Here is a 12,146-nt window from a genome sequence, read left to right on the forward strand (position 1 = left end):
TTTGAAATATGTCATTTTTGTAGCAATGTAGATGGGAAATCTTGGAACCTCAGTCTGGACTTGGCAGGAGGCAACAACTTGCCCTCAAACAAATGAGAAAAGTAAAAGACATGGAATGAGCAAAGTTCTTTTAGTATCACAAACTGTGCACAATCTTTCCATCACAGTCACCATTGCAACATGTTCTTTTAAATAGAGCCTCACTGTATGTAGAATTGGATGTTTTTTTTAATGTGATTAAAACTATAAGAAAAAGATGAAGTTGGGAAAACTATAAAACTCATTAACCTCCAGAACATTGTTGATTTCTGAAAGATCTTTAATTAGAATCATATACGTGCCATACCTACATGGATTTGGCAGTAATTGTGTTTGTGCATTATTGTTTCTGTATTCCAATTTTTCAGTTTTAACACCTGCTGGATGCAGTGACTCATTTTGTGTAGGTGGACTGAGCAATCAAAATGAGAATCTCTTAAGTTAGACTTAAGTGGGCTCAGTTTATAAAGGAATCTGTGAAGTTTAATCTTTATTGTTAAATTGTTGGCATTAATCCAGTACTAAACAAGAATCATTCAAGCAATATTTCTAGTAAATTACATTTTCTTTTGTCCCTGGTAAATTACACAAAAACACAAGGGAATTTCAACCCTCACACCCCCCACCAAACCACCACCATGTCCCTAATGATGTTGACATTAAACGTCCAGCATACAGATGCTAATGATCTTTCTGAACCTAAACTGCCTGGACGGTATTTTGATATCAACAAGCTTATTTGTTTTTGGAATACCTTATCCTGTCTCATGTAATATCCAAATTCATGGCTCCTTGCTCTTGTAGTCTAAAGCCCAAGATACTGTATGCTTTATTAATAGCTCTTTCCAATTGTTCTGCTACCTTCAATGATCTGTGAACATATACACCTAGGTTCCACACCCCCTTTAGAAGTGTACCCCTTATTTTGTATTGCCCGTCCATCTCCTTCCTACAAAATGCATCACCTTACACGACATCATATTGTTGTCAATTTTTTTTTGGCTTTGTCTCGTGAGAAAGACCATGTCGGAAGTGCCTATGGAAAGTCTAATGCCACACTGTGATGTCTGAGTGTATTTCCTCAGCCACAGGACATAGGTTATTTAGGACAACACATGTCATGATTTTGCTTACCATGCATAACAGTACAATACCTCAGTAGTTTCCATAGCATGATTTATTGCCCTTCTTCGAGGTAGTTTAATTTTTACATTCCTGAAGTTAGAAAACATGTACTGGAAGAGTTGAGATTCTTTTCTTACCAAAGCTTCAGAGTGAGTGCTTGGAGTCTTCAGATGAGCAAAAACCATCAGCTTTGAAGGTCTCAACTGGCATACTGTTGGGGAATGCCTACAATTTTGCTTTTCATTACTTGGATTGCTTTCTGCAGCTCCCCTATCAATGGTGGTCCACCCATGGATTCTGTCACAGGGTACTGGGGATAGACTGTAGAGAAACAGCAGTCATGTGAATTTATGGTGGAGCTGTTGTTTAAAATATTCTCTCCAGCATTACCGAATGATAACTTTATTCTTAAGAAGACAAAGAAGGGAGAACGAAGGTGATTTTCTCCACTTGAACTTGGTTTAAATAGGACCTTAATGCTTTCAAAGAAAACTATGTATGTCAGGATGGCCAGCATATTGTTGAAACTCTTGGGTTTTCTCTTCTTCCCACAGCTCCTTTATCTTCCATAATTGTCTTTAGGCTGCAGGCTTTGAGCTGTTGAAATGCTGCCTTCTTTATTTACAACCTTGAGTTGTCACACCAGGCAATGAAGGCTGCTAATTTTTGATCTGCAAGGTCACGTAATTCAGCATTGACTTTGATAAAATGATTGCTTTGATAAAATGATACTGAACCCACTGGTCTGGGTGCAAGTGCCCAATACAGCTGATTTAATTTGATTCCACAGTTTTGGAATTAAGTTTGTGTTAACATTTTCCAGATCTGTTGTGAGCTTCACTAGGAATTTGTCTCTTTTGTCATGCTCCTTTTGGGCTGAGACAATGATCTCTACTGTTTGGGGTCTTGCGATTTCTTGGTGTTAGTTGGATGTTTATCACCATTAAAATATGTCAGCAGGAAAATGCCATTTGCTTTACTTGCCTTGGTTTTCCCAGTAGTTTGACCCAGGTATGTGAGTCATGGCTGATCCTCTATTAAAGTTTAGAGGATGATTTTTTAAAATCATCTTTTGGGATGCAGTGAAGACCTCATGAAGGTCAAAGTAGACCTTTTCCTTAACATGTTTGTCAGTTAAGTGCAGCACACAAGCGCTAAAGGTGGCAGTATATTAGTTATGTCTGAGCTGTTGGTAAAATTAATGTGTCTTTCAGTTGAGGATTTCTGGGATGGTGAACTGTGCCCCCGAGCTGAAATGCTGAATAAAGCGACCATCCCAGATGCTCTGGTAGGGTTGCTTTACAGCTGGGAGTATAGAAGCATTTACAATGATACTGATTTCTGTTCTTCTTCTTTCCCCATTGAGCAGAGCCGCTTTTAAATAAAGTACTTGGGGGAGGGCCGGCATTGTACTTGCGTCATTCCATCTATAATGTTACATGCCAGTGCACTGCACTGATTCTTTCAATAAAACATGTTACCTAATTCACACCAGATCAACAACAGATGGGGCTTTTCAACTTCTTATCATTATCTGCACATTTTTTCTTTTCCCTGTTATTTTAGATTCCGAGTTAGCACTGATGTACAACGATGAGTCTGTGTTAGAAAATCACCATCTGGCTGTGGGTTTTAAACTTCTGCAGGAAGATTCCTGTGACATCTTTCAAAATCTCACCAAGAAGCAGCGGCAGATGCTGAGAAAGATGGTTATTGAGATGGTAAGTAAACTCGTCCTGGATTAGGTCCAGAAAGTCAACCTATGAAAAGATCTTTTTGGTTGTTTGAGAAGATCTGAGACTTGCATCGATTTGTTGAAATGTTCAATGTTTTTCTCCCCTGTCTAGGTGTTGGCCACTGACATGTCAAAGCACATGACCTTATTAGCAGACCTCAAGACCATGGTGGAAACAAAAAAAGTGACGAGTTCGGGTGTTTTACTACTTGACAATTACACAGATAGAATACAGGTCAGTACCATGATACACAGCAGTCAGGATACCTAAGCTGTAAAGGGTATATATGGGTGGAATTTTCCATGATGTTTGGCAGTGAGCATGGAAGTGAGTGGGTGTTTTGCGTGATTATGTGGGTCTCAGTTCATTACATAGGCTTTGGACTGCGGCAAGAGTTTGAAAGTCCTGACACCATGATTAAAGGACACATACGTAGGCTTTCATCCCCTGTAAATCAGGAGCATCATTTGACTGCTCAGAAGTGATGCATGTGAACATGCAAGTTACAAGCAAAAATAAGCCATTCAGCTCTTTGAACCTGCTCTATCATTTAACAGGAACTAAGCTGATCTGAAATATGACCTCAACTCCACTCATCAGTCTACTGACAATACCCTTTGACAACCTTGTTAATCAAGAATCAAACTCTGCCTTAAAAATATTCAATGATCTTGCCCCCACCAGTCTTGTGGAAATAAGTTTCACAGACTCACAACCTTCTCAAGAAAAATTCTCCGCATCTCTATTTTAAATGGGTGTCACTTCCTTTTTAATCTGTGACCCCCATTCTGGTCTCTGCCACAAGGGGAAACATCCTTTTAGCATCTAACGTATTAAGTCCCTCAGAATCTTGCATTTTGCTTACTCTTCTGAGCTGTAGTGGGTACAGGCCGACCTGTTTCATTATCCCTCATAATTCCTTCAGTAGTGTGGACCTTCTCTCAATTGCTCTTCGTTAAACTATGTCCTTTCTCAAATACGGCAACCAAAACTATGACCAGTACTGTAGAAATGGTCTGACCAATCCCCTGTGCGACGTTGCCAAAATATCCCTACTTTTATATTCCAAATGCCTTGCAATTGTTGTTCCTGGATATTAACCTGCTTCCCTCGGTCATCTTCCATGCTCCATGCAATTTAGATTATGCTGCACAATGCCAATCATGGCATGGCATAGATCAACACATCTGAAAGAGGATAAAGCGCTAGCTACTCACGCCAAAGTCCAACAGGACACTTCATTTGCTGCATGCCTCTTATAGGTTTTGTTTTAACCAACCCGTCCAGATGTGGTATGGCACACATCTGAAGCAAGTAGGATTTCAACCCAGGCTTCTGAGCTCAAAAGTACATTATCACTGCACCGCAGGAGCAAAGTCAAGTCACCATAGTCCCAGTGGACCATTGGGTTGCTGTCTCATCAGAGAGACAGTTAGTGTTTGTTTAACCTAAGGGTCACGACACCTCAAGCGAGGGGCGAGGTGAGAAGAATCCTTCCTGGCAACCTCAACTGGTGCAGGAATTGAAGCGACTCTGTTCGCATCACATTGCATCACAAATCAGCCATCTAGCCAACTGAGCTAACCAACCCTTATTGCACATTTCTTGTACACAATCGAGAATCAGAAGGCATGAATTGCTCACTCATGGAGAAAAAATATTAGCAAGGGGTGCTTCATTCTGGTGAGCTGGCCTTTAAAAGAGCATGCAAAAGAGCTTTCTTTTGCTTGCTGTTAGGAAATTTGACCCCTCTTTAAGGATTGCCTTAAAAAAAGATGTAGTTTGACTTCCCTTGACTATCTTGCATATATGCTTGGAATGGATGTGTGAACTGTAGAGTTTGGTGTGGTGATTGCCATTCCTCAGAAGATTCAGGCCTTTATCTCTCCCCTCTTAGCCACGTACCAAGGATGTTGAGGTTTAAACTGGAATGTGCTGAAGCACCAGGAGTTTCCTATGTCATAACTGGAAGCCTGAGAAGCCAGCACATTACTTTGTTTTTCTGCTCCTGCCTGGGGTCAGTCTGTGCTGGGAGTACCCTTAGGACACAAAAGAATATCCCAATGATTTGGGCCAAAACCCAAATTTTAGGTTTGCTGCTCCTGTTGACATTATAGTTAAATAGCCCAGGGAAGTCTGCCTAGAATGAGAGTGTCATCGTCAGGTAGTCTGTGATATTCTGTTTTGAAAGATTCTAAATAAGCCCCCTGTTATTTTGGTTCCAGGTTCTTCGTAATATGGTGCACTGCGCAGACTTGAGCAATCCCACAAAATCCCTGGAGCTGTATCGGCAGTGGACAGATCGAATTATGGATGAATTCTTTCACCAGGGAGACAAAGAACGGGAACGGGGCATGGAAATCAGTCCAATGTGTGACAAACATACCGCCATAGTTGAAAAATCCCAGGTAGATGATAACTGCTCTATTTGTCGAGTAAAACGTTCACATATTTTGTGGACACTTTTATCATGAGCATAACCTCTTTGCTTTTGTACTCCATAAAGCAAAGGACTCCATATCCTATTTTAACAGCTATATCAACTTGTCATTTTCATAGATTTGTGTGCATCAATCTCCAGGTCTGTGTGTAATGCATTCTTTCTTTTCTTTATTTTTCTACCATTTAATTTTCCTGTTCACTCTTTTCCAAAATACATCACTTCACATTTTTCCCCATTGCATTTCATATTTTATGTTTCCGCCAATTTCATGTGTCGGTTTCCACCTGTAGTTTACTATAATCCAGCTCACAAATTAGTACGTTTTCAAGTTTTGTAACATTTGAAAGATTGAAGTTACACCCTGTGTACATATGTCCTAGTCATCAATATTCACCAAGAAGAACAGCAGTCCTTTGGCCCATTTGGTGCACATTTCCCTTTAGGCTGATGAACAACTGTTCAACACTCGTCTCTGTATTCTGTAATATAGTGAGGAATTGGGTTAGGTTTACTGATGCATAAAACAATGTGGCTGCCTTTGTATCATCAGTTCATTTGATTATATACTGTACTTCTGGATCCTTTGCTCATTCTTATGAAGGATGCTTTTGCCTGACAATGTTCTGAAATTCAATTCTTGCTGAACCAATAAGCTAGCATTTCCCCTACAATACTTATGGATCTGCATTCCACAGTATTATGTTACACTTCATGTAATTCATTTAATTATATCGAAATATTTCCTGCACTTTGGTTATACATTATAAGGAAAATATGCAGTTGTTTTGCTCTATTCTTGTGTTTTGGAATATTTATAGATTGTTTCTTATGAAAATATGGATTAATTTTAGTTTAGTTAAATTAACCAGTAAATATTTTTCTACTGATATTTTTTGCATAGGTTGGATTCATTGACTACATTGCACACCCTTTGTGGGAAACATGGGCTGATCTTGTTCACCCTGATGCTCAGGATATACTAGACACATTGGAGGACAACAGGAATTGGTATCAGAGCATGATTCCCCAGAGCCCATCCCCTTCCCCAGATGAACAAGAGAAAGAAGGTCAGTATTCCACTGAAAAATTCCAGTTTGAGCTTACGCTGGAAGAAGATGAAGATTCAGAAGGGACTGCAAAAGAGGAAATGAGTCAGGGAGAAGAGGACAGTAGTTGCCAGAGTTGTGAAACAAAGATATTTGTTGCACTGGAGTCAGAAAGCCAGGAGATTGAGGTGGAAGAGACACAAGCAGACCCTGTCACTGAAGACACCTCACCTGTTGATACGTAACAATTCCACAAAAGTGAACATTTAGTTATTGTCACGTGCACAAATGATCTCTAGGGAAAAACCTATGATGTTGGTTTTAAACCCAAGGTTTTGCAAATGAAAGCTTACCATTCTGGTTCAGTTGATCAATTAACTATGACGGCAAGATTGGAGGGCCAAAGGTAGATGAAACATTTGCCAGTATTGTGTTGAAGTATTGGCTTAACTGCAAGCCATGCTTATTTGAAGCTGGTGGACAAAAGCTGTCTAAAATTTAATTTGGGATGAGCATGCAAATGGATGACACAAAACTGAGAGATTTCATACTGCAAGACACTGAAACTGTATGACAGTCTCAACAATATGAACTAGCTTTTTACGTAGGAAACTGTTCTTTGTTCAGTAAATTATGTCTTAGGACTGTGTGCCTTTTGAAAAATGTTTTTGTCCTTCCAAAAGTGTTTTATTTATTTGAACACAATTTACTAAAATCCTAACAAAACTTTTCTACACACAAAGAACAGTACAAGAACAAATCCATTTATAATTCTTTTGAAAATTAAGAGAAATTAAAACTAAGTCTTCCGGTTCCCTTCATAGTATGGCAATATATGCTTTTGAAAATTTATTCTTTGGTGCATCTTTACTTTGAAAAGTAAAAATGGACTAACCGTCCATAGCCTATTTTAAAAATATCCCAAAAAGATTTTCAGTCGTATAAACATTTTTTGTTTTATACCTAGCTTTTTTAAAAAAATTGTATTTTGGGAGATTTTGAGTACCTACTTATTACAGACTGTCACAGTCCTGCTCATTGGTGGAAGAAAGACAAGTTAATATTGGGTTAAATTATATTTTTATTATTAAGCAATTTGAAAACTTTATCCCCTTGAAGTGTAATTAAATGGTAAATCCAAGTCCCAAGTCACTACATGTTCAGTCGTTGTATACAGGTGATAAATTGGCTGGGTTCAGTAAGTTTGAACATGACATCTCACCTCTACAATATGAGTTTGTCTAATTCAGACTTATGCGTTGAAAGTTTCCCCTTTTCTGGTTCCAAAATGATATGAATTTAGCATGATGTCAACTGTGCCATTGAAAGTTATCTTCATGTCCAGTATTTTGGGTTTAAATTAGCAAGTTCACACAGCAAGGTGACCTTAATGGCTGATTTGGGAAGTGAAAAGATTTTCAAGATCACATAGGTGAGAGATAACAGTCATCCATAATGAATAATTATAAAAACTGCCTTGTTCATCATACTTAGCTTTCAAATTAGTTCTGAGGCAGTGGTTGAGGCTCGCTGCTGAGTCAAATTTAAGGATGCTTTCCTGTTTGATACCAGATTTAGGGAAAATACCAGTTGCCTGAAATGGGGTAGTGTTACATCTCTGTGAATTGAAATCCCTATTTGACAAACACAAAAATATGAAATAGAAAGTAGAGATGATATTGCTGTTTCTGCCTTCTGTATCATTGACATTCATTATTTTTATCTCTCTTCCTTAATTATCTACTGGAAACATTGAGCAATGGCATTTAAGTGTTGCCATGACAATCTCCAGCTTTGCATAATGGATAAATCATTGTGAGCTGGAACTTTCCCCGCGTAAAGATAAGGTGTTCATAAACAATTTTATAATTTCAGTGTAACTTCTCAACTGTTGGATTCCAGTTCAATGATTGACATAAAATGTCTTAATTCCTTCAGAAGAGGATTTCTTGTTTTTCTAAATCATGAATGCATGCTGGAAAATTCATCATTAGTAATACTGATTAACTGTAGGTATTAATAAAGTGAAACAAATTATTCTTGTAATTTTGATCTAATTATCACATTCAATGCTGATTATTATCATGTGGAAGGGGAAATAGAGATTTTCATTTTCTTTCCACTCTTCAAAATGAAAGTCACAGAATGGGAGCAGATTATAGATGTTTGGTTGTGTACATTTTTATGACTGTACTTCTGAAACAGACTGATATTAATGAACACTGTATAATTTGTGATAGACAAAACAGAAATTGCTGAAAGTACTCAGCAGGTCTGACAGCATCTTTAGAGAAAGAAACAGAGCTAAAATTCTGATGAAAAGTCATCAATCTGATTTGATAACTCTGTTTGCCTCTTCATAGGTGCTGCCAGACTCACCAAGCATCTCCAACATTTTCTGTTTTATTCAGAGCCACAGCATGCATAGCCTTTTACTTCTGTGACCATTAATGTTAACCATCTGTATTCTAAAATTCCTCTTCAAAGGGAATCTATTCCTCTGAATATTCACATAGCTCAACGCCATTTGTTGGCTTACCAATGTTTCACTGTCGTTCCTTTTCCCTCTAACCACTAGCACCACTGCCCATTGTTTCTATTTGTGTTGCTGTTGTCTAAGAAAGTGATGTCTGGGTGCCAGCTACAGTTTTAGAACATGAAACATGGCTACAAGAGTTTATTTGGGAGGCACTATTGAACATTTAAGTGTATCACGTAAGGCTATGAGGCTATTCACTTGATTGCACCTACCTTTTTAATTTATTTAAATGTGCTCAATTTCAGTTTATGTTACCAGTGTGCCATCCTTTGTACGACGCTGCTAATTCCATTCTTAAAGCATGTCCATTTCTATTTAGAACCATGTATTTATATCATGTACATATTGTAATGTTTATTGTAAATTATTAATTTATGCATTAACATTGCCTGTAAAGTGGTGGTGTTACTGTGTAGGAAATTCAAGGTGAGAGTTTGCTTCATCTTGCCATTGTTTTTTAATTATTGTGTAATATAGTATAACCTGAACAGTAGTGATAAAGAGACATATGGAACCCAGAAATTGAAAATATTTGTGTCAATTTTTTTCAGTTATCTGAACTAGTCCACCACAGATTACAGTCTAAAATTATTTAATGTGCAACTGTGAAGCAATGTCTGGGATAACTGTTAGGAACTTAAAGCTGCAAAACAAAAAAAAATTCCAGTCTGATGTCAGTATCTTGTAAACTGCATATAAGCTTTTGGTCCAAATTGTGTTGAAAACGGTTTAGCAGATTTGAACGTCTGCATGAGCAATGGGTTTATATGTCTGTTAAACATTGCAATGTTTCAGGTGACAATTTCCTTAATGTTTTCTCAGTCTCACACAATGTATGGTATAGTATTGTATATTGTGTTCAGAAACCTTTTAAAAGATTTTTATATGAAGTGATTAAACTAAAGCATGAATATATTTTATGTTCCTTCAATTTTATTGAATTTTGAAAGTTATTAAATAGCACCATTGGTGCTTTTGCACCCCATAAGTATAATGCTATGTATTTTCATTATTTTTCCAAATAATAAGGCTCTCTTTTAATTTTTTTCCAAACTTCTCCTGTTGTAATGATATTGACCTGTATAGACAGTTGTGATTCCATGAGAATTTGCATCACTCTAGTGGCTCATACAAGTGGTCAATGTACATTGAGTGTTGGCTATGGATGTGTCACAGCTAAATCCAATCCTGATGTCCACAGTCACATTATAGCACGTGTCACTGGGAAGTGATCAGGAGCAGGATAGCTGGCCAATTTTTACCACACTATAGCCCAAGATTATTAATGATATTTATAAATATTCTTAAAGATGTACTAAGACAGGTTAACCAAGCAGAGACTAAAAGCTGAAACTTGTAGTTTTTGCCAGGGTCTTAGTTCTATACAATGGATTTACCAACTTAACTAGTGAGGAAACCTTTCCTCTTTTTTGTTTCCCTACAGTTAACCTGTTCCTGAAGCTGACATAACATACACACCAAACAAAATTCTGAGATGTGAGGATTTGCTGTGCCAGGCTCAAAGAGACACTATTACAAAATTCTCAAGCCTAGATGGGTCAGGATAAAGCAAAGTACAACCTTGCCTTTGAGAAGTAACATACTTCTGGTGATAACAATTGAAATAATTGTTAAAAATATGCCTTAGTCTCAGGATAGCCCACATGTTAGGCCATTCAATAGGATCATGACTGATCCAACATTCCTCACGTCACTTTCCTGTCCTTACCCTACAACCCTTAATTCCCCTACTGATCAAGAATCTATCTATCTCAGCTTTAAATATACACCAGGACTCTGTCCCTACAACTCTCTGTGGCAAGGAGTTTCAAAGACTCTCTACCCCTTGAGAGAAGAAATTCCTCCTCATTTCAGTCTTAAATTGGTGTCCCTTTATTCTGAAATAACGCCCTCTGGTTCTAGACTCTCCCATGAGGGGTAACATCAGTGTTGATTTATGTTAAGGCACAGAAGTACAGAATGAGAAATGGCCACTTGCCATATTGCACCTATTACTTTAGCATTACTTTCTTTATTCTTTCACAGGAAGTGGGCTTCAGTGCCTAGGCCCCAGAATGTATTTCTCCATAATTGCCCTTGAGAATGCGGTAGTGAACTAGTTCTTGAACAGCTTCAGTGTTGTTTAGGAACTCCAGGATTTTGACCCTGCTGCTGTGAAGTGATATAATTCCAAGTCAGGATGGTCTGGAGCTTGGATTTGAAGGTGTTAGTGTTCCCATATGCCTACTACCATCGTTCTTCTAAATGGTCAAGGTTACAAGTTTGGAAAGTGCTGTCAAAGCAGCTTTGGTGAGTTGCTGAAGTGTGCATTTTAAATGATATGCATGCTGCTTCCCCTTTGAATCGGAGAAGAAGTGAACATTAAAGATAGAGTTATTTATTCATAGGATGAGAGCATTGCTGGCTAAGCCAGCATTTATTCCCTGTCCCGAATTGCCCAGAGTTGCTGTGCATCTGGAGTCACATGTAGGCCAACAAGGTAAGGATGGCAGTTTTCTTCCCTAAAGGGCGTTAGTGAACCAGATGCATTTTTATAACAATCAACAATGGATTCATGGTCATCAGTAGACTCTTAATTTCAGATTTTTTAAATTCAAATTCCACCATCTGCACTGGAATTCAAACCAGTGTCCCCAGAACATTACTTGAGTCTCTGAATTAATGGTCCAGGAATAATGCCACTAGGTGGTCATGTCCCCTGTAGTGCCAATCAAGATATAGCCCAATTCGTAGACTCTACCAAACATAATCTCAGGAAAAATTTGACATAACTTATTCTTAACAATGAGAATTTAAATTTTACATTACTCACATTTGCATATTATTCAATGCTGACCTGTTGGTTCCCACACAACATTCCCACAGTCCCAGCAGCCCAGGAAACCACTGTGTGTCATGGAGCATTTGATCCTCTTTGTCTACATTCATCCCAATAAATTTTAGTTTTGTTAAAAACCAGGCACTTTTCCAGCACCTTTTTAAAGGAGGTTATTGACACAGCATTAACTGCTTTTGCTGGACAGTTGGTTCACATATAAACAACCTAGGGGAGCTAAATTTTCACAAATGAACTGTGTGTATGGAATACTGAGATAGCAGGAGAGATTTAAGAGAGGAGATAAAGATCCATCAAAAAGAGTGTGAAACCATGAGAAATGACTGAATAACTGCATCGTATTATTTTCAATGTTGTAATA

General features: G+C 38.0%; 1 protein-coding gene across 5 annotated transcripts in view; it reads left to right on the top strand.

The window, feature by feature from the left end:
* pde4ba (phosphodiesterase 4B, cAMP-specific a) overlaps positions 1-9,895 on the top strand; it is a 547,072-nt gene extending 537,177 nt beyond the window's left edge. For 2 of the 5 annotated variants that reach the window (XM_048601743.1, XM_048601742.1), the window contains 4 exons: positions 2,731-2,885; positions 3,012-3,134; positions 5,126-5,308; positions 6,245-9,894. In XM_048601743.1, coding sequence (XP_048457700.1) covers positions 2,731-2,885; positions 3,012-3,134; positions 5,126-5,308; positions 6,245-6,634 — 851 coding nt within the window. In that variant the 3' untranslated portion in view covers positions 6,635-9,894. Of the gene's footprint in view, positions 1-2,730; positions 2,886-3,011; positions 3,135-5,125; positions 5,309-6,244 lie in introns of all 5 variants that reach the window. The other 3 variants (XM_048601745.1, XM_048601746.1, XM_048601744.1) reach the window with 3 other exon arrangements.
* Positions 9,896-12,146: the final 2,251 nt, after the last annotated feature.

Source organism: Rhincodon typus, chromosome 10, assembly GCF_021869965.1.
Source record: "Rhincodon typus isolate 14 chromosome 10, sRhiTyp1.1, whole genome shotgun sequence".
Lineage (NCBI taxonomy): Eukaryota > Metazoa > Chordata > Chondrichthyes > Orectolobiformes > Rhincodontidae > Rhincodon > Rhincodon typus.